The sequence below is a fragment of the Salmo trutta genome, unplaced genomic scaffold, assembly GCF_901001165.1.
Source record: "Salmo trutta unplaced genomic scaffold, fSalTru1.1, whole genome shotgun sequence".
NCBI classification, from domain to species: Eukaryota; Metazoa; Chordata; class Actinopteri; order Salmoniformes; family Salmonidae; genus Salmo; species Salmo trutta.
This window is the reverse complement of record NW_021822708.1, coordinates 127,164-154,258: the sequence shown is the minus strand read 5'-3', so window position 1 is coordinate 154,258 and position 27,095 is coordinate 127,164. Positions and strand designations below refer to the sequence as shown.

Below are 27,095 nucleotides of genomic sequence, written 5' to 3'. Positions count from 1 at the left end.
TATTAGCATCATCACTAAGTTTCTCTCAGACGAACGAGGAGAGAAGATTTCATTTCAATGTTATTGTGTGAAATGTTTCATTGATATACTCTGTATAGGCTGTGTGTGTTTGTGTGTGTGTGTGTGTGTGTGTGTGTGTGTGTGTGTGTGTGTGTGTGTGTGTGTGTGTGTGTGTGTGTGTGTGTGTGTGTGTGTGTGTGTGTGTGTGTGTGTGTGTGTGTGTGTGGCAGACCTGGGTTCAAATACTATTTGAAATCATTCCAAATACTTTTAACAGGGCTCGACTGATCTTGTCTGTTGCAATTTAACCAGAATAATAGTCCCATCTGGCAGTCCAGGCCTAAAGCAAACGATAAAAGTGTTTATCGTCGGATGGGGCCAGTGTCTTCCGACCCCTCCTGTCAGGGCCTCCAGTATTTATGCTGCAGTAGTTTATGTGTCGGGGGGCTAGTCTGTTATATCTGGAGTATTTCTCCTGTCTTATCCGGTGTCCTGTGTAAATTTAAGTATGCTCTCTCTAATTCTCTCTTTCAATCGGAGGACCTGAGCCCTAGGACCATGCCTCAGGACTACCTGGCCTGATGAATCCTTGCTGTCCACCTGGCCGTGCTGCTGCTCCAGTTTCAGCTGTTCTGCCTGCGGCTATGGAACCCTGACCTGTTCACCGGATGTGCTACCTGTCCCAGACCTGCTGTTTTGAACTCTCTAGAGACAGCAGGAGCGGTAGAGATACTCTCAATGATGGGCTATGAAAAGTCAACTGACATTTACTCCTGAGGTGCTGACCTGTTGCACCCTCGACAACTACTGTGATTATTATTATCTGACCCTGCTGGTCATTTATGAACATTTTAACATCTTGGCCATGTTCTCTTATAATCTCCACCCGGCACAGCCAGAAGAGGACTGGCCACCCCTCATAGCCTGGTTCCTCTCTAGGTTTCTTCCTAGGTTCTGGCCTTTCTAGGGAGTTTTTCCTAGCCACCGTGCTTCTACACCTGCATTGCTTGCTGTTTGGGGTTTTAGGCTGGGTTTCTGTACAGCACTTTGAGATATCAGCTGATGTAAGAAGGGCTTAATAAATAACATTTGATTTGATTTGTTTGAAAGATTTCAAATAGTATCTGAACCCAGGTCTGGGGGTGCTGCGTGTGAAATTAATTTTCCCCCATTAAAAAGACAAAGGAAGGAATGTATAGACAGACAGACAGTAGCTCTCCAAGTCCTCTCCATCGCCGTCCTCATGTCCCTGTTAATGTACTGTGGGAGGAAGTGGCGTTGAAAACAGAGCCCAATCCCAGACAGGCCCCTAGGCCCCTACGGAGAGGATTTGATTGGTATAGGCAATAGGGTGAAACTTCCACCTAGCCTATCAGAGGGAAAGGGGAGGGGAGCTACTACCATATTGATTGACCTAGTAATTATAAATCATTTATTGATTGCACCGGTCAAATTATCTCAGATCCCCAACGTGCATCGGGTTTAGGTGACCGATTGGGACGACATCCACTAGTCCTAGTGCAGAGAATTTATACAAACCAGCTGTTTATTCTGTTCATACCCAGGACATCGTTATAGTAACCAGCTGTGTATTCTGTTCATACCCAGTACGTCGTTATAGTAACCAGCTGTGTATTCTGTTCATACCCAGTACGTCGTTATAGTAACCAGCTGTGTATTCTGTTCATACCCAGTACGTCGTTATAGTAACCAGCTGTGTATTCTGTTCATACCCAGTACGTCGTTATAGTAACCAGCTGTGTATTCTGTTCATACCCAGTACGTCGTTATAGTAACCAGCTGTGTATTCTGTTCATACCCAGTACGTCGTTATAGTAACCAGCTGTGTATTCTGTTCATACCCAGTACATCGTTATAGTAACCAGCTGTGTATTCTGTTCATACCCAGTACGTCGTTATAGTAACCAGCTGTTTATTCTGTTTATACCCAGTACGTCGTTATAGTAACCAGCTGTGTATTCTGTTCATACCCAGTACGTCGTTATAAATAAGGCATTCAGGCTACGAGAGAAATGCTGATAGCCCAGACAGACAACAGACAGAGACCCTCCTTCACCTTTCACTCCTAGAGACATGACCCGTTCCCTTCACATGGACTACTGTACTCTACAGGGTTTAGACAGAGCCTGGTCCCTTCACATGGACTACTGTACTCTACAGGGTTTAGACAGAGCCTGGTCCCTTCACATGGACTACTGTACTCTACAGGGTTTAGACAGAGCCTGGTCCCTTCACATGGACTACTGTACTCTACAGGGTTTAGACAGAGCCTGGTCCCTTCACATGGACTACTGTACTCTACAGGGTTTAGACAGAGCCTGGTCCCTTCACATGGACTACTGTACTCTACAGGGTTTAGACAGAGCCTGGTCCCTTCACATGGACTACTGTACTCTACAGGGTTTAGACAGAGCCTGGACCCTTCACATGGACTACTGTACTCTACAGGGTTTAGACAGAGCCTGGTCCCTTCACATGGACTACTGTACTCTACAGGGTTTAGACAGAGCCTGGTCCCTTCACATGGACTACTGTACTCTACAGGGTTTAGACAGAGCCTGGTCCCTTCACATGGACTACTGTACTCTACAGGGTTTAGACAGAGCCTGGTCCCTTCACATGGACTACTGTACTCTACAGGGTTTAGACAGAGCCTGGACCCTTCACATGGACTACTGTACTCTACAGGGTTTAGACAGAGCCTGGTCCCTTCACATGGACTACTGTACTCTACAGGGTTTTAGACAGAGCCTGGTCCCTTCACATGGACTACTGTACTCTACAGGGTTTAGACAGAGCCTGGTCCCTTCACATGGACTACTGTACTCTACAGGGTTTAGAGAGAGCCTGGTCCATTCACATGGACTACTGTACTCTACAGGATTTAGACAGAGCCTGGTCCCTTCACATGGACTACTGTACTCTACAGGGTTTAGACAGAGCCTGGTCCCTTCACATGGACTACTGTACTCTACAGGGTTTAGACAGAGCCTGGTCCCTTCACATGGACTACTGTACTCTACAGGGTTTAGACAGAGCCTGGTCCCTTCACATGGACTACTGTACTCTACAGGGTTTAGACAGAGCCTGGTCCCTTCACATGGACTAAAAGTATAGTTCAGGGTCATGTTCATTCAGTCCCATTCCCCTGAGGGTGGTAAGTATAGTTCAGGGTCATATTCATTCAGTCCCATTCCTCTGAGGGTGGTAAGTATAGTTCAGGGTCATATTCATTCAGTCCCATTCCTCTGAGGGTGGTAAGTATAGTTCAGGGTCATGTTCATTCAGTCCCTTTCCCCTGAGGGTGGTAAGTATAGTTCAGGGTCATATTCATTCAGTCCCATTCCTCTGAGGGTGGTAAGTATAGTTCAGGGTCATATTCATTCAGTCCCATTCCTCTGAGGGTGGTAAGTATAGTTCAGGGTCATATTCATTCAGTCCCTTTCCCCTGAGGGTGGTAAGTATAGTTCAGGGTCATATTCATTCAGTCCCATTCCTCTGAGGGTGGTAAGTATAGTTCAGGGTCATATTCATTCAGTCCCTTTCCCCTGAGGGTGGTAAGTATAGTTCAGGGTCATATTCATTCGGGAACATGAGAAAAAAAATATGCAGTAACATTTTGCAGCATTTCTCATTGGACACATCCAGGTTCACCCTCCCCGTTTCAGTCTGTTTTCTTCCGTTTGGTGCCTAATGAACACGACCCGGTTCAGTTCCTCTCGATCTGATCGATGTCCAGATCTCCTCCCAGCTGATACACATCCTTCCTAATGCCAGTGGCTGTCACGTCATCGCAGACCGGGGAGCTCAGCCAATCCAGCTCCTCGATGGAGATGGCTGGATCCTCCTCCCTAGAGACACCGGTGACGACTCCGCCCTCTTTGGAGCTGGCGGTCGGATCGTCCAATCCCTGATCGCCTGCAGAGGCGAAGTCAGTCTCACGTTGATCAGTGGTCCTCAGAGGGATCGGGCACTGGGTTGATTGATAGCTGTCGTCCCCAGTGATCCCAGGGCAGCTGAGGCTTTGGAAATTCCGAAGTTTCTGTGGATAAAAACAACAACAACAAAAAACATTTTTGTTATGAATATTTATTTTGGTCACACAGGAAAAAGTAGAAACTAAAGCAAACCAGGACTGGACTGGGGTAGAGAGGAGAGAGATTTACACAACATGCAGGATATTGAACAGACATACTCAGTCAGTCCCCATGAGCAGCATTGGCAGTTACTCTACAGTTGGTTTCCACGGAGATGCAATATTTTGCTGGCTAGACGGACAGTATTGGACTTGTTCAATAATAGTGGTTGAAGAAACACACACACACATATATCTTGACCTTTTTAATTGTTTGGTTTACCCAACAGTACAGGAAAGATTTTAGCTTGCTAGCAGACCAGACCCTCCAGCTGAGTGTGGCTGACTGACTGAGCTAGCTAGCAGACCAGACCCTCCAGCTGGGAGTGTGGCTGACTGACTGAGCTAGCTAGCAGACCAGACCCTCCAGCTGGGAGTGTGGCTGACTGATTGAGCTAGCTAGCAGACCAGACCCTTCAGCTGGGAGTGTGGCTGACTGACTGAGCTAGCTAGCAGACCAGACCCTCCAGCTGGGAGTGTGGCTGACTGACTGAGCTAGCTAGCAGACCAGACCCTCCAGCTGAGAGTGTGGCTGACTGATTGAGCTAGCTAGCAGACCAGACCCTCCAGCTGGGAGTGTGGCTGACTGACTGAGCTAGCTAGCAGACCAGACCCTCCAGCTGGGAGTGTGGCTGACTGACTGAGCTAGCTAACAGACCAGACCCTCCAGCTGGGAGTGTGGCTGACTGACTGAGCTAGCTAGCAGACCATACCCTCCAGCTGGGAGTGTGGCTGACTGACTGAGCTAGCTAGCAGACCAGATCCTCCAGCTGAGAGTGTGGCTGACTGACTGAGCTAGCTAGCAGACCCTCCAGCTGGGAGTGTGGCTGACTGACTGAGCTAGCTAGCAGACCCTCCAGCTGAGAGTGTGGCTGACTGACTGAGCTAGCTAGCAGACCAGACCCTCCAGCTGGGTTGGCCATTTACTGAGGCTGACTCTCAGGTCATTGACCCAAAGAGACTACTTGAGTTATGACCATGATATGTAGACTCACGAGAGTCTCCAGTCCCTTATGTAGCCACCAAACCATGTAGAGTCCAGACCCCTTAATTAGTCTACTAATCAGCATGAATTATATTGATATTATTCCCCTTCTAACCTGTGTCATCTTGGTCAGGTCCAGAGAAGGCCTCTGTTTGTGTGAGTCGGCTGGTCTCCTCCGCTTCATACCCATCTTCTTGTCGTTGAGGACGCAGGGCTGAGAGCGACTCCGGGCCAGCCCCCCTTGCCCAGCACGACGCTTCATCTCTGGGGTGGAGTCTGGGGAGCTCAGGGGCGACGCCGGGCCTCCCTGGATCTCTGGGAGGCAGATCTGTTCATGAGAGAGGTAGAGGAAGGGCCTGGGGGGCTCTGAGGACACGGAGGAGTAAGAGGGGGGGGCTAAGCCGCTGAAGTAAGAAGAGCAGGGGGTAAAGCCAGGGAGATCCAGGGAGAGGGTGTTGGAGCGAGCTGGTAGGCTGAAGCTGGAGCTACGCTGCATGGCAGGGAACCCAAGCTGCTGAGAGCGTGTCCCTCCTCCTGTTGCAAATCCTCTCTGGACACTTCCTCCGCTGTGGCATCGCCTCTTCGCCACAGCCGTCCACACCCCGGACCCCTGGGGCCTCCAGGCCGACCGACAGCCTCCCAGGTCCTCTGAGCAGGAGAGGGAGCGGCACTGGCGCTTGGAGGGTGGAGCGGTGGAGGGTGAGGAGGCCGAAGCGGCTGAAGCCTCACCCAGGCTCAGGTCCTGTAGCAGACTGGTGATGGTGCCTGGGATGGAGGTGATGCTGGTGGGACCCAGTCCTGCGTCTCTGTCCCCCCAGCGGACTGGGCTCTGGTAATAGTGGGGGGGTAGAACCTCAGAGGGCAGGACATCCCAAAGGTTCTCCAGGCAACTGGACTCCACTGAGGGTCTCTGGTGATGCAGAGCTCCATAACACCCCAGGCCCAGACCCACGTCACCCCACCTGCTGCCGGTCTCTGAAACACAACATGGTAATAGTCAGGGGGGAACATATAGCCGACAACACATTGGGCCTAGTCCATGGGCCACTCCTAGAGTCATTAGACCTAATCCATGGGCCACTCCTACAGCCATTGGGCCTAGTCCATGGGCCACTCCTACAGCCATTAGGCCACTCCTACAGCCATTAGGCCTAGTCCATGGGCCACTCCTACAGCCATTAGGCCTAGTCCATGGGCCACTCCTACAGCCATTAGGCCTCCCCTACAGCCATTAGGCCTAGTCCATGGGCCACTCCTATAGCCATTAGGCCACTCCTACAGCCATTGGGCCTAGTCCATGGGCCACTCCTACAGCCATTAGGCCACTCCTAGAGCCATTGGGCCTAGTCCATGGGCCACTCCTACAGCCATTGGGCCTAGTCCATGGGCCACTCCTACAGCCATTAGGCCACTCCTACAGCCATTAGGCCTAGTCCATGGGCCACTCCTACAGCCATTAGGCCTAGTCCATGGGCCACTCCTACAGCCATTAGGCCTCTCCTACAGCCATTAGGCCTAGTCCATGGGCCACTCCTACAGCCATTGGGCCTAGTCCATGGGCCACTCCTACAGCCATTGGGCCTAGTCCATGGGCCACTCCTACAGCCATTAGGCCTAGTCCATGGGCCACTCCTACAGCCATTAGGCCACTCCTACAGCCATTAGGCCTAGTCCATGGGCCACTCCTACAGCCATAAGACCTAGTCCATGGGCCACTCCTACAGCCATTAGGCCACTCCTACAGCCATTAGGCCTAGTCCATGGGCCACTCCTACAGCCATTAGGCCTAGTCCATGGGCCACTCCTACAGCCATTGGGCCTAGTCCATGGGCCACTCCTACAGCCATGATATCCACACTCACCCATGACTCCGCAAGAGAAGAGTGCTGTCCCCTGGAGGCTCATGGTCTCTGCCTTGATCTGTGGAAACACAAGACATCACATCAGTAAACAACATCTCCCTTTGGGTTGGAAAGCCCTTCCACCAAGTCAACCTACCTCACCACTGGAGCTTAACGTTCTGTCACCAAGTCACCTCACCACTGGAGCTTAACGTTCTGTCACCAAGTCACCTCACCACTGGAGCTTAACGTTCTGTCATCAAGTCACCTCACCACTGGAGCTTAACGTTCTGTCACCAAGTCACCTCACCACTGGAGCTTAACGGTCTGTCACCAAGTCACCTCACCACTGGAGCTTAACGTTCTGTCACCTCACCACTGGAGCTTAACGTTCCGTCACCAAGTCACCTCACCACTGGAGCTTAACGTTCTGTCACCAAGTCACCTCACCACTGGTGCTTAACGTTCTGTCACTAAGTCACCTCACCACTGGAGCTTAACGTTCTGTCACCAAGTCACCTCACCACTGGAGCTTAACGTTCTGTCACCAAGTCCCCTCACCGCTGGAGCTTAACGTTCTGTCACCTCACCACTGGAGCGTAACGTTCTGTCACCTCACCACTGGAGCTTAACGTTCTGTCACCAAGTCACCTCACTGCTGGAGCTTAACGTTCTGTCACCAAGTCACCTCACCGCTGGAGCTTAACGTTCTGTCACCTCACCACTGGAGCTTAACGTTCTGTCACCTCACTACTGGAGCTTAACGTTCTGTCACCTCACCACTGGAGCTTAACGTTCTGTCACCAAGTCACCTCACCACTGGAGCTTAACGTTCTGTCACCAAGTCCCCTCACCGCTGGAGCTTAACGTTCTGTCACCTCACCACTGGAGCTTAACGTTCTGTCACCAAGTCACCTCACCACTGGTGCTTAACGTTCTGTCACCAAGTCACCTCACCACTGGAGCTTAACGTTCTGTCACCAAGTCACCTCACCACTGGAGCTTAACGTTCTGTCACCAAGTCCCCTCACCGCTGGAGCTTAACGTTCTGTCACCTCACCACTGGAGCGTAACGTTCTGTCACCTCACCACTGGAGCTTAACGTTCTGTCACCAAGTCACCTCACCGCTGGAGCTTAACGTTCTGTCACCTCACCGCTGGAGCTTAACGTTCTGTCACCTCACTACTGGAGCTTAACGTTCTGTCACCTCACTACTGGAGCTTAACGTTCTGTCACCTCACCACTGGAGCTTAACGTTCTGTCACCAAGTCACCTCACCACTGGAGCTTAACGTTCTGTCACCAAGTCACCTCACCGCTGGAGCTTAACGTTCTGTCACCAAGTCACCTCACCACTGGAGCTTAACGTTCTGTCTGTACATACACAGAACTCTACACAATGAAACAGGAAGTGTAAGCTAGCATCACCTACCCCCTAGATATGTAATGCAAAGATGGGTCTACTGCAAACCACAAAAACAATAGTCTCTACCAGTGTGTGTGTGTGTGTGTGTGTGTGTGTGTGTGTGTGTGTGTGTGTGTGTGTGTGTGTGGTATTTTTGTAGGTCTATGTAAATGTGGCATGAAAGAGGACGTTAGAGAGGGTGACTGCAGCTGTGACTGTGGAATGGATTCCCCCTGGGGAAATCTAAAATGGCCTCTTATCCACTACATATTGGCCTATAGAGCTCTGGTCCAAAGTCATGTGACTGTATTAGAAATAGGGTGCCCTTTAAAAGACACAGTCATAGTCAGTCCAGTCTCGACTTTAAACTGAGGATCAGTCCTGAGATTGGGCATGATGATGACGTTTCACGTGGACAGAGAGCAAACTCAGTCCACATTACAGGGAGAATTTTCACTCTGAACACTTCTCTTCTCCGGTGAGAAACACAAGTCAGAGTTGACCAGCCTTGTTGTTTCTAAAGGTTGAGTGATATAGTCCACTACTGTTGACCAGAACCCTATGGGCCCGGGTCAAAAGTAGTGGACTTTATAGATAACGGCCCTTTGTTTTTCAGAAGACTAATGAATGGGAGGAAACAAGAGGCCTCCGGAATGGGAGGAAACAAGAGGCTTCCGGAATGGGAGGAAACAAGAGGCTTCCGGAATGGGAGGAAACAAGAGGCCTCCGGAATGGGAGGAAACAAGAGGCTTCCGGAATGGGAGGAAACAAGAGGCCTCCGGAATGGGAGGAAACAAGAGGCCTCCGGAATGGAAGGAAACAAGAGGCCTCCGGAACGGAAGGAACTACATGACACAGCCTTCCTTCAGTCCCTCGTGATAACATGCTGAGCTTTTACCATTCAATCATGATTCAATGTAATAAAAACTACCATTTTAATCAAGTGAGTAATGTTCAAATAATGTAAGAGCGTTTTCCATCACTTCCTGAATGGAAACGATGGCAGTAGAAAGCAATCCAAGTCCATTAGTAAAGGCTTACAGCATCAAACCCAACCGCTGTAGTCACAGGACGCATCCCAAATGGAACAGCCATATTCCCCTTTATAGTGGAATAGGTTGATAGATAGTCTTTATATTGAATAGGACAATCATTTATTATACTGTAAGGCAGTAAACGGTTCCATCTTTGGGATGGTGAAGAACGTGGCAGTTAGATTAGACAGCTTGAAGACGTTATTCTACACTGAGCTTGGTGTTTTCCTACCGACTGACAGGATGGTTAACATCAGCATACTGACTAAACACTGAGCTTGGTGTTTCCCTACCGACTGACAGGATGGTTAACATCAGCATACTGACTAAACACTGAGCTTGGTGTTTCCTACCGACTGACAGGATGGTTAACATCAGCATACTGACTAAACACAGTACAAACATACAATCCCATAGAATATACGCAAATAACAAAGTCATATACAACGGTGTGTGTGTGTGTGTGTGTGTGTGTGTGTGTGTGTGTGTGTGTGTGTGTGTGTGTGTGTGTGTGCGTGTGTGTGCGTGGGGAGGACTTCTCACCAGCTCCAAATCCGTCTCTTTGACTTTGGACTTTACATCGTCGACGCCCGGGCTTCTTTTCCAGTAATTTGTGCGTAAATGATCACCATGGCAACGCCGCCCCGCATCTCCGCCGCCACACTCTGTTCCAGCGCATTGGGCCGTGAATGGGGTTGGTGGTGGAGGCCATCTTGACGATCCTCAGCGCCTCCTGGAATGTCTTACTTCCTGTCACTCCGTCTGTCGACAGAAACACGCAGACGATCAAAGGGATTAGAATTCTGTCCATTTCTGGAGTTCAGGACCTTAATTTCTCGAACGACCATCAACCCAGATCTCATGTTCCAGCTGAACTGTGGGGCGGTCAGTAAGAATCCCTGAAGGGGCTCCTCTGTAGGAGCTCTCTCGTAAGCCTGATCCAAGATCTGTTTGCAATGGAAATGACAATGATCACGGGAGTTGGCGATACCGTACAAACAGATCTGGGACCAGGTTACTGCATCTGTCCAGACCCAGGCGCAGTGCTGTTTTAAGCTCTCTGGCAGCTCAGCTCAGACAGACACAGTCAGAGTCTCATCAGAATTTGAGGATTCCAACGACACGCTCTTGCAGATACCAAAAGGAGAAAGTCAGTGGTTGGACAAGATCCATTCAATCCAGAACCACAGTAGGAGATGAGATGAGGACTGCACAGAGGGTCTGAGATGAGGACTGCACAGAGGGTCTGAGATGAGGACTGCACAGAGGGTCTGAGATGAGGACTGCACAGAGGGTCTGAGATGAGGACTGCACAGAGGGTCTGAAGATAGTAGGAGCTGAGATGAGGACTGCACAGAGGGTGTGAAGATAGTAGGAGATGAGAGGAGGACTGCACAGAGGGTCTGAAGATAGGAGGAGCTGAGAGGAGGACTGCACAGAGGGTCTGAAGATAGGAGGAGCTGAGAGGAGGACTGCACAGAGGGTGTGAAGATAGTAGGAGCTGAGAGGAGGACTGCACAGAGGGTGTGAAGAGGGGTTGGGTGAAGAGAGGGTCAGATGAATGACAGAACTGCAGAGAGGAGGAAAGCGCTGGGAGGGAGGAGAGCGCGAGGAGGGAGGAGAGAGTGAGGAGGGAGAGGAGAGAGCAGGGAGGCAGGAGAGAGAGGAGAGCGAGGAGGAAGGGGGGAGAGAGCGAGGAGGAAGGGGAGAGAGCGAGGAGGAAGGGGGGAGAGCGAGGAGGAAAGGGGGAGAGAGCGAGGAGGAAGGGGGGAGAGAGCGAGGAGGAAAGGGGAGAGAGCGAGGAGGAAAGGGGAGAGAGCGAGGAGGAAAGGGGAGAGAGCGAGGATGAAAGGGGGAGAGAGCGAGGAGGAAGGGGGGAGAGAGCGAGGAGGAAGGGGGGAGAGCGAGGAGGAAGGGGGGAGAGCTGTTGTCTGTGGAACAAAGGCGTTTTGTCTTGATCATAATGAACAGAGAGGGGAAACAATACGAGCTGACAGAGAGGAGAGAAGTCAGAATATAAACTCGTCACAAGACGGCAGGGGGCTGACTGACCATCGTGACCGTACCGCATGATCTCCATCACTAGGCCTAACAGTGATCACATCAAGTCACAGCAACTTGAGACAGGACGTCACGCCATTTCCTGTTTGCTAAAATTCTAATAGGTTGCCTAATTGGGCTCCCGATTGGTGCAGTGGTCTGTATCACAACCGGCCGTGATTGGGAGTCCCATAGGGCGGCACACAATTGGCCCAGCGTCGTCCGGGTTAGGGTTTGTACCATCTTAACCGCTGGGAAATATCTTGTCAATAAACAAAAAAATATTGTATTTTCATCCGTTTGAAACAAAACCAAAAAGACGCAAAAAATGAAACTTAAGAACGCGAAGCCTAGAAATTGTGCACATAGAACATATCTACCGCTTCTTAGACTTGCTTTCAATAAGAACTACAGATCTATAACTCACATTTCTATGAGAATTTGATCAGGTCAGAAAAAAAGTTACATATTGCAGCTTACAGTCCAATAACACAATAGAAAAATCTATATACAGTCTGTGCAAGTGAGGTAAGATTAGGGAGCTAAGGCAATAAATAGGCCGTAGTGGCGAATTAATTACAATTTAGCAATTAAACACTGGAGTGATAGATGTGCAGAAGATGAATGTGCAAGTAGAGATACTGGGGTGCAAAGGAGCAAAAAAATAAATAACAATATGGGGATGAGGTAGTTGGATGGGCTATTTACAGATGGGCTATGTACAGATGGGCTATTTACAGATGGGCTATTTACAGGTGCAATGATCTGTAAGCTGCTCTGACAGCTGATGCTTAAAGTTAGTGACAGTCTGGCTGTCCCAGGAGTACCTAGACTAGACATGCTGCTAGTGCTGTCTGTTACTTTAGTTTTTACAGGGACAGTGCACATTAATAAACAGGTCTGCAAATGTGCCAGTTTTAACCAGCGAGCTGGTTCTCGACCGCGGCAGACTATTTTGGGGTGTTAGAAGTTGCGACGTCTCTCTGCAGTTTTGGGCTTGATTAGTGATGGAGAACGGAGACAAAGACTTCCTCTGTGATCACAGTCAGCCTTTCAACAGTGGCATTTCTGAGGTGTATAGAGTTGCTGAAACAGCTAAGGCCATCTCGTGCATTAAAACACCAGAGAGAAACAACTGGGTCTAGAGGAAACCACAGTACCAAATGAGGACAGGAGGATGGATATACACAACGGTGTAGAATACTCTGAACTGAGTCACCCTGAGCTGTTCTGGGGCTGATAGGAGGAGAGCTGGGTCACCCTGAGCTGATAGGAGGAGAGCTGGGTCACCCTGAGCTGATAGGAGGAGAGCTGGGTCACCCTGAGCTGATAGGAGGAGAGCTGGGTCACCCTGAGCTGATAGGAGGAGAGCTGGGTCACCCTGAGCTGATAGGAGCAGAGCTGGGTCACCCTGAGCTGATAGGAGGAGAGCTGGGTCACCCTGAGCTGTTCTGGAGCTGATAGGAGCAGAGCTGGGTCACCCTGAGCTGTTCTGGGGCTGATAGGAGCAGAGCTGGGTCACCCTGAGCTGATAGGAGCAGAGCTGGGTCACCCTGAGCTGTTCTGGAGCTGATAGGAGGAGAGCTGGGTCACCCTGAGCTGATAGGAGGAGAGCTGGGTCACCCTGAGCTGTTCTGGAGCTGATAGGAGCAGAGCTGGGTCACCCTGAACTGTTCTGGAGCTGATAGGAGCAGAGCTGCAAGGTTTCTGTGTTCAGTACAGAACAAATTGAGACATGGGGAGACTATTCAGTTAGAAGAATTGCATTATGCGTTAGTGTGATCCTGTAGAGAACAAGTTGAGACTGCAGTTTAAGAGAGCCTTAAAAAAAATGTTACATCATATTTGTGTCTCTGAGAAATGTTCTATCGATTCCCAGGGTCATCTCATGGTCTCATGGTATCTGAGCTAGCATCGATTCCCAGGGTCATCTCATGGTATCTGAGCTAGCATCGATTCCCAGGGTCATCTCATGGTCTCATGGTATCTGAGCTAGCATCGATTCCCAGGGTCATCTCATGGTCTCATGGTATCTGAGCTAGCATCGATTCCCAGGGTCATCTCATGGTATCTGAGCTAGCATCGATTCCCAGGGTCATCTCATGGTATCTGAGCTAGCATCGATTCCCAGGGTCATCTCATGGTCTCATGGTATCTGAGCTAGCATCGATTCCCAGGGTCATCTCATGGTATTTGAGCTAGCATCGATTCCCAGGGTCATCTCATGGTATCTGAGCTAGCATTGATTCCCAGGGTCATCTCATGGTCTCATGGTATCTGAGCTAGCATCGATTCCCAGGGTCATCTCATGGTCTCATGGTATCTGAGCTAGCATCGATTCCCAGGGTCATCTCATGGTCTCATGGTATCTGAGCTAGCATCGATTCCCAGGGTAGTCTCATGGTCTCATGGTATCTGAGCTAGCATCGATTCCCAGGGTCATCTCATGGTCTCATGGTATCTGAGCTAGCATCGATTCCCAGGGTCATCTCATGGTCTCATGGTATCTGAGCTAGCAGGCAGAAATACAGTTGTATGATGTTTTGCATCATTCAATGATAATAATTCAAAATGATTGAAACAAACTATAGTTTTGGCAAGTCGGTAAGGACATCTACTTTTGTTGGAAAAATTACTTGTCATGCACAATTGTTTACAGACAGATTATTTCACTTATAATTCACTGTATCACAATTCCAGTCGGTCAGAAGTTTACATGCTTTTAAACAGCTTGGAAAATTCCAGAAAATTATGTCATGGCTTTAGAAGCTTCTGATAGGCTAATTGACGTCATTTGAGTCAATTGGAGGTGTACCTGTGGATGTATTTCAAGGCCTACCTCACTGTCCATTTGGAAGACCCATTTGCGACCAGCTTTAACTTCCTGAGAACGTCTTGAGATTTTGCTTCAATATATGCACATAATTTCGCTTCACCATGATGCCATCGATTTTGTGAAGTGCACCAGTCCCTCCTGCAGCAAAGCACCCCCACAACATGATGCTGCCACCCCCGTGCTTCACAGTTGGGATGGTGTTCTTTGGCTTGCAAGCCTCCCCCTTTTTCCTATAACATAACGACGGTCATTATGGCCAAACAGTTATATTTTTGTTTCATCAGACCAGAGGACATTTCTTCAAAAAGTACGACCTTTATCCCCATGTGCAGTTGCAAACCGTAGTATGGCGCTTTTGGAGCATTGGCTTCTTCCTTGCTCCCTCCTGAGCCTTTCAGGTTATGTTGATATAGGACTCGTTTTACTGTGGATATAGATACATTTGTACCTGTTTCCTCCAGCATCTTCACAAGGTCCTTTGCTGTTGTTCTGGGATTGAGTTGCACTTTTCGCACCAATATATGTTCATCTCTAGGAGACAGGGGTCCCTGATGATGTTCTTGGCCTTCCTGTGACACCTGGTGTTGTAGGTGTCCTGTAGGGACCAATGGTGTGTTCGGCTGCACGTGTAACCCTCTGAAGAGCCTTTACGGTCCGCGGCGGTAGAGTTGCTGTACCAGGCTGTGATGCAGCCCGACAGTATGCTCTCGATGGTGCTCCTGTAGAACACTGAGGGCCCTCAGGGACAGGCCGGAATTCTACAGCATCCAGAGGTTGAAGAGTCGCTGTTGTCACTTTACTACGGTGTCCGTGTGGTTAGACCATTTCAGCTTCTCGGAGATGTGTACGCCGAGGAATTAGAAATTATTGACCGTCTCCACGGTGGCCCTGTTGATGAGGATGGAGGCGTGTCCAGCTTTGTTCCTCTTGAAGTCCACAATCAGCTCCTTTGTTTTGTTAACGTTGAGGAAGAGGTTGTTTACCTGGCACCACGCCGTCGGAGTGCCTACTTCCTCCCTGTAGGCCGTCTGGTCGTTGTTGGTAATCAGGTCTACTACTGTCAGAGTGTCTACCTCCTCCCTGTAGGCCGTCTGGTCGTTGTTGGTAATCAGGTCTACTACTGTCAGAGTGTCTACCTCCTCCCTGTAGGCCGTCTGGTCGTTGTTGGTAATCAGGTCTACAACTGTCACGTCGTCAGCCAACTTGATGATGGAGTTGGAACGGTGTGAGGCCACGCAGTCGTAGTTATACAGGACGGGACTGAGGACACAACCTTGTGGAGCCCCCGTGTTGAGGATCAGTGTAGACGAGGTAATGTTTCCTACCTTCACCACCTGGGTGGCGGCCCGTCAGGAAGCCCAGGACCCAGTTGCGCAGGGAGGAGTTCAGACCCAGGGCCGTGAGCTTTGTAACGAACCGATAGGACACTGTGGTATTGAAGGCCGAGCTGAAGTCAACGAACAACATCCTCACATATCCGTTCCTTTTATCCAGGTGGGTGAGGGCAGCGTGCAGTGATATTGCGATTGTGTCATCGGTGGAGCTGCCAGGGCGGTAGATGAATTGGAGAGGGTCGAGTGTGTCGGGGAGGACGGAGGAGGTGATGTGGTCTTTGACTAGCCTCTCGAAGCACTTCATGACGACGGAAGAGAGCGCTACCCGGTCGGTAGTCATTCAGTTCAGATCCCCCCCCCTCATCATCTCTCCCCAGAACCTACTGACACATACTAGCTTTCAGTTCAGGGTTTCTGTGATTACCTTATTAGAAAACACCCAACAGACTAGCTCACGGGATCAAATCATTCAATATTCTGAAACCATTTCAAACTGAGAACTGACCTACATACAACATCTGAGGCCCAAAATGACACCGTATTTATTCCCAATATAGTGCACTACTTTTGACCAGAGCCCGTGATACTCTGACTCCACATTTGACAATTGCCCCCTATCTGAAATCGATGGGACATCAAAGTAGCCTATATAGGTCTACAGTAGGATAACTCTACTGGTAATTAGTAGGAAGCTTATTGGTGACCAGAAGCTGTAAGCATCAGATCTAATGTACAACTTTTAAAAAAGGGATAAATGTGAGATTCTGGCTAGTTAGCATTGGCTCGCAAAACTACCCCTTACTTCCGTCATACTGCACACAGAGACATATACAAACAGTATCCACTAGTTCATCTGACGCTGGGTAAGTGTTCCACCAGAGACCCGGGCTGTGTTCCACCAGAGACCCGGCTGTGTTCCACCAGAGACCCACTGGGTCCCACCAGAGACCCGGCTGTGTTCCACCAGAGACCCGGCTGGGTCCCACCAGAGACCCGGCTGTGTTCCACCAGAGACCCGGCTGGGTCCCAACAGAGACCCGGCTGTGTCCCACCAGAGACCCGGCTGTGTTCCACCAGAGACCCGGCTGTGTTCCACCAGAGACCCGGCTGTGTTCCACCAGAGACCCGGCTGTGTTCCACCAGAGACCCGGCTGTGTCCCACCAGAGACCCGGCTGTGTTCCACCAGAGACCCGGCTGTGTTCCACCAGAGACCCGGCTGTGTCCCACCAGGCACCCGGCTGTGTCCCACCAGGCACCCGGCTGTGTTCCACCAGAGACCCGGCTGTGTTCCAACAGAGATCCGGCTGTGTTCCACCAGAGACCCGGCTGTGTCCCACCAGGCACCCGGCTGTGTTCCACCAGAGACCCGGCTGTGTTCCACCAGAGACCCGGCTGTGTTCCAACAGAGATCCGGCTGTGTTCCACCAGGGCCCAGGCTGTGTTCCACCAGAGACCCGGCTGTGTTCCACCAGAGATCCGGCTGTGTCCCACCAGAGACCCGGGCTGTGTCCCACCAGAGACCCGGCTGTGTCCCACCAGAGACCCGGCTGTGTCCCACCAGAGACCCGGCTGTGTCCCACCAGAGATCCGGCTGTGTCCCACCAGGCACCCGGCTGTGTCCCACCAGGCACCCGGCTGTGTTCCACCAGAGACCCGGCTGTGTTCCAACAGAGATCCGGCTGTGTTCCACCAGAGACCCGGTCTGTGTTCCACCAGAGACCCGGTCTGTGTTCCACCAGAGACCCGGTCTGTGTTCCACCAGAGACCCGGGCTGTGTCCCACCAGAGACCCGGGCTGTGTCCCACCAGAGACCCGGCTGTGTCCCACCAGAGACCCGGCTGTGTCCCACCAGAGACCCGGCTGTGTCCCACCAGAGACCCGGCTGTGTCCCACCAGAGATCCGGCTGTGTCCCACCAGGCACCCGGCTGTGTCCCACCAGGCACCCGGCTGTGTTCCACCAGAGACCCGGCTGTGTTCCAACAGAGATCCGGCTGTGTTCCAACAGAGACCCGGCTGTGTTCCACCAGAGATCCGGCTGTGTTCCACCAGAGACCCGGCTGTGTCCCACCAGGACCCCGGCTGTGTCCCACCAGAGACCCGGCTGTGTCCCACCAGAGACCCGGCTGTGTCCCACCAGAGACCCGGCTGTGTCCCACCAGAGACCCGGCTGTGTCCCACCAGAGACCCGGCTGTGTTCCAACAGAGACCCGGCTGTGTTCCACCAGAGATCCGGCTGTGTTCCAACAAATGCCCGGCTGTGTTCCACCAGAGACCCGGCTGTGTTCCAACAAAGACCCGGCTGTGTTCCACCAGGGCACCAGGGACTGGGTCAAATGGTCTCAGGATTGTAGCCCTCGTCTGTACTGTAGCCTAATCCTAGTGTCTGCTAGCTGGTGATCAAGTAGCCTGGTCCCAGATCAGTTTCTGCTGTCTTGCCAACCTCTACGGTCATTGTCATACGTGTGAGAATGACCATAAGAGTTGTCAAAACAGCGGAAACAGATCTGGGACCAGAGGCTAGTGCTTGAGAAGAACCAGTCATGTTCTTGAAATGTCTCTACTAGCTAACTCTGTCCCTTAGCTATTGGCTGCTGGTACATTCCTTTCAGGGCTGCATTCAGCTTGGAAATGATCCACACGTCATCTCATATACCTCGGGTTCATATGCCCTAGACGTCTTCCTATGTCCTGATGGTCTATGTTGACATGGTATACAGGACAGGAACAGTGGGAACACTAAAAAGACTGAGAAAAAAGAAAACCCATTTCAGACCTCTTGTTGCTACATCAGCAAATCTTCACTATTAAAATACCAGTAAGATACCAGAACCTTGACAGTTAGGTCTGGGTTGGTGAACGGGTTGTACGATACCAGAACCTTGACAGTTAGGCCCGGGTTGGTGAACGGGTTGGTACCAGAACCTTGACAGTTAGGTCTGGGTTGGTGAACGGGTTGGTACCAGAACCTTGACAGTTAGGTCTGGGTTGGTGAACGGGTTGTATGGTACCAGAACCTTGACAGTTAGGCCCGGGTTGGTGAACGGGTCGTATGGTACCAGAACCTTGACAGTTAGGTCTGGGTTGGTGAACGGGTTGTATGGTACAGAACCTTGACAGTTAGGTCTGGGTTGGTGAACAGGTTGTATGGTACCAGAACCTTGACAGTTAGGCCCTGGTCGATGAAAAGTATTCAAATTTGCCAAAGCAGGATTTTGGTGGTTAAAGTGCTCCGGAGATAACAGTACATCAATTAGTCCTATTTTTGGCCGGCTAAAGGCTTATTACAGAGAGGAGACGACCACATCACAGAGAGGAGACGACCACATCACAGAGAGGAGACGACCACATCACAGAGAGGAGACGACCAGAGAGGAGACGACCACATCACAGAGAGGAGACGACCACATCACAGAGAGGAGACGACCACATCACAGAGAGGAGACGACCACATCACAGCGAGGAGACAACCACATCACAGAGAGGAGACGACCACATCACAGAGAGGAGACGACCAGAGAGGAGACGACCACATCACAGAGAGGAGACGACCACATCACAGAGAGGAGACGACCAGAGAGGAGACGACCACATCACAGAGAGGAGACGACTAGACATCGTCTTAGGTTTCCCTGAAGTTGACTTGGGGACATGACACTATAATTCTCCCATGGTAGAATGCCATTCTACCATACTGAAACATCTAGGTTGGGTGCACCCTCATCGTGCGGTACTGCGAAGCTACACTACTGCTTTATAAAACTATAGGACATCTAAGAGGGTTCCAGCTATGCATCTGGTTTGCTAACTTGCTAGCTAAGCGGCTACATGTCAAGATCAAGCTTCATGGTTACAGCGGATATTCAACCCCCTTCTGAATTAAGATCCCCTGTTGCCTAAATTGTTTTGTGCGTCAAAAACAATTTGAGCCGTGTCTGAGAGACTAGTGGGACACAGTAATGGTTTAGGAGGCCCTGACCCGTGTCTGAGAGACTAGTGGGACACAGTAATGGTTTAGGAGGCCCTGACCCGTGTCTGAGAGACTAGTGGGACACAGTAATGGTTTAGGGTTTAGGAGGCCCTGAGCCGTGTCTGAGAGACTAGTGGGACACAGTAATGGTTTAGGAGGCCCTGAGCCGTGTCAGAGAGACTAGTGGGACACAGTAATGGTTTAGGAGGCCCTGAGCCGTGTCAGAGAGACTAGTGGGACACAGTAATGGTTTAGGAGGCCCTGAGCCGTGTCAGAGAGACTAGTGGGACACAGTAATGGTTTAGGAGGCCCTGAGCCGTGTCAGAGAGACTAGTGGGACACAGTAATGGTTTAGGAGGCCCTGAGCCGTGTCAGAGAGACTAGAGGGACACAGTAATGGTTTCATAAGCATGCAGCTGCCCCAGCCACTTACCATAAACACAAAGACACACCCAGCAAGCCTATCCATGGCAGCCAAGGCAAAGAGGCCTGCTTTTTAGTGGGTTTACTTTATATAAAGAAGGCCTACAGCCTGCAACAACAGCACTGTATACATGGGTTAGGAAACAACAACACCACCACCGTGGGTTAGGAAACAACAACAGCACCACCGTGGGTTAGGAAACAACAACAACACCGTGGGTTAGGAAACAACAACACCGTGGGTTAGGAAACAACAACACCGTGGGTTAGGAAACAACAACAGCACTGTATACATGGGTTAGGAAACAACAGCACCGTGGGTTAGGAAACAACAACACCGTGGGTTAGGAAACAACAACACCGTGGGTTAGGAAACAACAACACCACCGTGGGTTAGGAAACAACAACACCACCGTGGGTTAGGAAACAACAACACCACCGTGGGTTAGGAAACAACAACACCACCGTGGGTTAGGAAACAACAACAACGGGTTAGGAAACAACAACACCACCGTGGGTTAGGAAACAACAACACCACCGTGGGTTAGGAAACAACAACACCACCGTGGGTTAGGAAACAACAACACCACCGTGGGTTAGGAAACAACAACAACGGGTTAGGAAACAACAACACCACCGTGGGTCAGGAAACAACAACACCGTGGGTTAGGAAACAACAACAACACCACTGTGGGTTAGGAAACAACAACAACAACACCACCGTGGGTTAGGAAACAACAACACCACCGTGGGTTAGGAAACAACAACAACACCGTGGGTTAGGAAACAACAACACCGCCGTGGGTTAGGAAACAACAACACCATGGGTTAGGAAACAACAACAACATCCTGGGTTAGGAAACAACAACACCGTGGGTTAGGAAACAACAACAACATCCTGGGTTAGGAAACAACAACACCGTGGGTTAGGAAACAACAGCAACACCCTGGGTTAGGAAACAACACCGTGGGTTAGGAAACAACAACACCACCGTGGGTTAGGAAACAACAACACCGCCGTGGGTTAGGAAACAACAACACCGCCGTGGGTTAGGAAACAACAACACCACCGTGGGTTAGGAAACAACAACAACACCGTGGGTTAGGAAACAACAGCACCGGTTTGGTTGACGTCTATACAGGCCTCCATGGTTCAGAAACGAGAGAATGGTGGAGGTGTTTAAACAACATGTCTTTCCACCAGCCCTGTCAATGTCGACATGAATATGCCCATTAAAATAACAGGGCCAACCTACACTGCAGGTAGGGCAGGCCTATTGAATGTCATAAGATAACATGGGAAGAAGGCTACATCCCAAGTGGCATCCTATTCCCTATATCGTCCACTACTTTGAGCCCCTATGGGCCCAAAAGTAGTACACTATAAAGGGAATAGGGGAACGACTTAGGACACAGGCTTAAGAGTCCCTTTTCTAAAATGTTAGGCTTGTCAGCATTAGGCCAAATATCTAGTCCACGGGAAGGTGAGGTACTGTGAGTAATCTCGAGACACTCCCAATCAACCTTTTAAAAAAACAACAACAAAAAACACGTCTAACTGCATTGTCACTGACCTATTTAATAGGGTACATGGACAATAACCGCAAGAGTCATCGCAACACTCTGTCCTGCTGCCTCGGCTAAACGGAGCCCTGTCACTGTAATAACTAAACCACAACTGTCGAACATGTTCTCACATCCAGTTGTGATACAGATCAAGAGGTGTAATACCACATGTTAACGTATGACTCAAAACGCCTGTTTACCATGAACGATCCCCTTCTCTGGCTCCACTTCCTCAAATGACTATGATAAGGCTTAATAACTACCTAAATATACGGCCCAAGCAACCCACATAAACTATCTAGGTCTGGTTGTTTCCAAAGTCCCTCTGAAAAGGAAAGGAGTTTGGCAGGAAGGTTGGTGTTGCAGAAGACCACCGAATGTTACAATGAGGCTACGGAACACACACACACACACACACACACACACACACACACACACACACACGCACACACACACACACACACACACTTTAACCTTGGGGGAAAAGGCCACAAACTGCTATATACAGTAATAACACAATATGAAGAGACCTGCTTCGAAAAACTAGTTGGCGTAGCAATCACCGACTACCTTATTGGATCCCTCTATCTCTCTCTCTCTCTCTCTCTCTCTCTCTCTATCTCTCTCTCTCATCTGACAACATGTTGATCAGCAAGAAATAGCACCGTATTGAGATACAGGCTAAATATCATGGTCCTACACATTGTTAATAGAGAAAGTTGAATAGCAAGCCAACATCCTGTCCTTGACCACATTATGGGTCCACGTTATATTGGGTAGCATGTCAACCCGACCTACCTGAGAGGAACATTATTCATTATGAACATTCTCTTATGGTAAAATAAGTTCTGAATAAGTGAAATGTTAACATCTATAAATGCTGCTTGATACTTTATGGTCCAAAAGATACATGTTCCTGCCACAGGATCTGCTTGTCAAAGTCATGGGATGAAAATGATAGTAACAATGCGCCCAATTAATTACAACAGCCATTAAAAAGGGAACAAGAACTCCCCTATTTCCTACAGTTCATTCTGGATTGATTTGATTTAAGGGGACAGCAACGCAGCATTACAAAAGCCAAGTTCAGACCCGACAAAATCTCTCCTGGATAAAGTCGCTTAACGCAATGACATGGTTTTGAAAAGAGAAAGGCATCTCGCAGAGCAGGACTTTGCAACATAACACCACTAGCTAGCAGACTGCTATAGTAGAGGCTAGTTGGTAGTAGTAGATACCCATAAAAACTAGCTACTACTGAGTCCAAGCCATGCTCCTCGAAGGCAGAGCTAGTAAACACATTTTAGTTAGTTTTACAGAAAAGTGTTATCCGCAGTACAATAAAGAACATTCAACCTCCATTTCTTTGACAGTTGTGATGAAATGTAGCAACATATTCACACATCAATTGCTAACTAATTTTTACAAATGAGACCATTTTAATCAACCAGCTACCTCATGAACATCTTCGCTAATATACCAGTTGTTTTTCTATGCTTACTAACTAGGGCTGAACAACTGGCTAGACAAAAGGGAGCAAAGTAGCCAACTTTGTAGCTGTAACTTTTTCCTTCCTATCAGACATAGTTACATAGCAAGCTTAATGACTGAATAATAACTTGTTAAATCATACAAACACACAATTATTTGTCTTTGACATAAGTCCTACCTCGGGGTAAGCACGTTTACTACTAGCTAGCTTTCTATGCAGCCAGCTAGATGGCTTGGTAGCCTAGCAGCACAGCTACCTAACATGCTAACCTAGAATCTCCTAGCTAACATGTGTAACTATAGTAGCTAAACAGTGTTACTATAGTAGCTAAACAGTGTTACTATAGTAGCTAAACAGTGTAACTATAGTAGCTAAACAGTGTTACTATAGTAGCTAAACAGTGTTACTATAGTAGCTAAACAGTGTTACTATAGTAGCTAAACAGTGTAACTATAGTAGCTAAACAGTGTTACTATAGTAGCTAAACAGTGTAACTATAGTAGCTAAACAGTGTTACTATAGTGGGTAAACAGTGTTATAACTATAGTAGCTAAACAGTGTAACTATAGTAGCTAAACAGTGTTACTATAGTAGCTAAACAGTGTTACTATAGTAGCTAAACAGTGTTACTATAGTAGCTAAACAGTGTAACTATAGTAGCTAAACAGTGTTACTATAGTAGCTAAACAGTGTTACTATAGTAGCTAAACAGTGTAACTATAGTAACTAAACAGTGTAACTATAGTAGCTAAACAGTGTAACTATAGTAGCTAAACAGTGTAACTATAGTAGCTAAACAGTGTTACTATAGTAGCTAAACAGTGTAACTATAGTAGCTAAACAGTGTAACTATAGTAGCTAAACAGTGTTACTATAGTAGCTAAACAGTGTAACTATAGTAGCTAAACAGTGTAACTATAGTAGCTAAAGTAACAGTGTTACTATAGTAGCTAAAGTAACAGTGTTACTATAGTAGCTAAACAGTGTAACTATAGTAGCTAAAGTAACAGTGTAACTATAGTAGCTAAACAGTGTTACTATAGTAGCTAAACAGTGTTACTATAGTAGCTAAACAGTGTAACTATAGTAGCTAAACAGTGTTATAACTATAGTAGCTAAACAGTGTAACTATAGTAGCTAAACAGTGTTACTATAGTAGCTAAACAGTGTTACTATAGTAGCTAAACAGTGTTACTATAGTAGCTAAACAGTGTAACTATAGTAGCTAAACAGTGTTACTATAGTAGCTAAACAGTGTTACTATAGTAGCTAAACAGTGTTACTATAGTAGCTAAACAGTTTTATAACTATAGTAGCTAAACAGTGTTACTATAGTAGCTAAACAGTGTTATAACTATAGTAGCTAAACAGTGTAACTATAGTAGCTAAACAGTGTTATAACTATAGTAGCTAAACAGTGTTATAACTATAGTAGCTAAACAGTGTTATAACTATAGTAGCTAAACAGTGTAACTATAGTAGCTAAACAGTGTTATAACTATAGTAGCTAAACAGTGTAACTATAGTAGCTAAACAGTGTTATAACTATAGTAGCTAAACAGTGTTACTATAGTAGCTAAACAGTGTTACTATAGTAGCTAAACAGTGTTACTATAGTAGCTAAACAGTGTTACTATAGTAGCTAAACAGTGTTACTATAGTAGCTAAACAGTGTTACTATAGTAGCTAAACCGTGTTACTATAGTAGCTAAACAGTGTAACTATAGTAGCTAAACAGTGTAACTATAGTAGCTAAACAGTGTAACTATAGTAGCTAAACAGTGTTATAACTATAGTAGCTAAACAGTGTTATAACTATAGTAGCTAAACAGTGTTACTATAGTAGCTAAACAGTGTTATAACTATAGTAGCTAAACAGTGTTACTATAGTAGCTAAACAGTGTTACTATAGTAGCTAAACAGTGTAACTATAGTAGCTAAACAGTGTTATAACTATAGTAGCTAAACAGTGTTACTATAGTAGCTATAGTAACAGTGTAACTATAGTAGCTAAACAGTGTTATAACTATAGTAGCTAAACAGTGTAACTATAGTAGCTAAACAGTGTAACTATAGTAGCTAAACAGTGTTACTATAGTAGCTAAACAGTGTTACTATAGTAGCTAAACAGTGTAACTATAGTAGCTAAACAGTGTTATAACTATAGTAGCTAAACAGTGTAACTATAGTAGCTAAACAGTGTTACTATAGTAGCTAAACAGTGTAACTATAGTAGCTAAACAGTGTAACTATAGTAGCTAAACAGTGTAACTATAGTAGCTAAACAGTGTTACTATAGTAGCTAAACAGTGTTACTATAGTAGCTAAACAGTGTAACTATAGTAGCTAAACAGTGTTACTATAGTAGCTAAACAGTGTTACTATAGTAGCTAAACAGTGTTACTATAGTAGCTAAACAGTGTTACTATAGTAGCTAAACAGTGTTACTATAGTAGCTAAACAGTGTTACTATAGTAGCTAAACAGTGTAACTATAGTAGCTAAACAGTGTTACTATAGTAGCTAAACAGTGTTACTATAGTAGCTAAACAGTGTTACTATAGTAGCTAAACAGTGTTACTATAGTAGCTAAACAGTGTAACTATAGTAGCTAAACAGTGTTACTATAGTAGCTAAACAGTGTTATAACTATAGTAGCTAAACAGTGTTACTATAGTAGCTAAACAGTGTTATAACTATAGTAGCTAAACAGTGTTACTATAGTAGCTAAACAGTGTTACTATAGTAGCTAAACAGTGTAACTATAGTAGCTAAACAGTGTTATAACTATAGTAGCTAAACAGTGTTACTATAGTAGCTATAGTAACAGTGTAACTATAGTAGCTAAACAGTGTTATAACTATAGTAGCTAAACAGTGTAACTATAGTAGCTAAACAGTGTAACTATAGTAGCTAAACAGTGTTACTATAGTAGCTAAACAGTGTTACTATAGTAGCTAAACAGTGTAACTATAGTAGCTATACAGTGTTACTATAGTAGCTAAACAGTGTTACTATAGTAGCTAAACAGTGTTACTATAGTAGCTAAACAGTGTTACTATAGTAGCTAAACAGTGTTACTATAGTAGCTAAACAGTGTTACTATAGTAGCTAAACAGTGTTACTATAGTAGCTAAACAGTGTAACTATAGTAGCTAAACAGTGTTACTATAGTAGCTAAACAGTGTAACTATAGTAGCTATACAGTGTTATAACTCACGAGAATCAAGCTGCACATCTCGATGGTCCAATACTTGACAAACTAACACACCAACTTAAAGTTAGAAATGCTAAATCGTCTTTTAAGTTGTTGTTTTTTTGTTGCAAAAACATAGCTACTGCAACAACAACAACAAACCCCAAAAAAAAAAGACTTAAAAGCAGTGAGTTGAAAGTTCCCGTGTTGGACACAAGCAGGGGACTGAACTCTCAACTACCAGACACTGAGCCAGAGTCTACATGTGACAACATGCACTTTGGAGCGAACCGTTTATAACTCGTAGGGGGGGGGGGTGGTCGGTCTACTGATTAATATCATCAACAAGGTTGTCGCACCATTTAGCGATACATTATGTGGTTATGAAAGTTTTGATACGGTCAATAATCAAAACTTTTGTAAAGATAGTGAGAGATACTGTACCAGACGTTTACCGATCACATAGCGGCCGCCTCACCTAAACTATGGTCTCATCCACACCGCTGTAATCGGAAGGCACATATAAAAAAACATTAATCAGTTTTAATGTTTGTAATAGTTGTTGTCTGACCGTAAACAACTTTGTGAAAAATGTGGTAATATGTACAAGGATTACACAATGCACATGTATGTGTAAACCACGATGAAAGATTGGTTAATAACCATAGTTATATTGCCAAAACTACTGAAATGTGTTTTTTTTAGACTTTCTGAGCAAATAGTCTCACAGTGGAAGTTTATTTTAAAGTGTTTTCAAATGACCTAAAAGCATTATGGGTTGGGATGATGGAATACCACCAGATATTTGCATAATATTAT

The 27,095-nt window shown here is 47.3% G+C and overlaps 1 protein-coding gene across 1 annotated transcript; it reads right to left on the bottom strand.

Moving 5' to 3' along the window:
• Nucleotides 1-1,528: 1,528 nt before the first annotated feature.
• Nucleotides 1,529-26,547, bottom strand: LOC115183941 (protein FAM53B-like). Its single transcript, XM_029744923.1, is given in 7 exon segments — nt 1,529-4,063; nt 5,257-6,116; nt 7,004-7,061; nt 9,965-9,982; nt 9,984-10,013; nt 10,015-10,183; nt 26,301-26,547. Coding segments are annotated over 6 exon segments (1,356 nt in total). The 5' UTR covers nt 10,072-10,183; nt 26,301-26,547; the 3' UTR covers nt 1,529-3,730.
• Nucleotides 26,548-27,095: the final 548 nt, after the last annotated feature.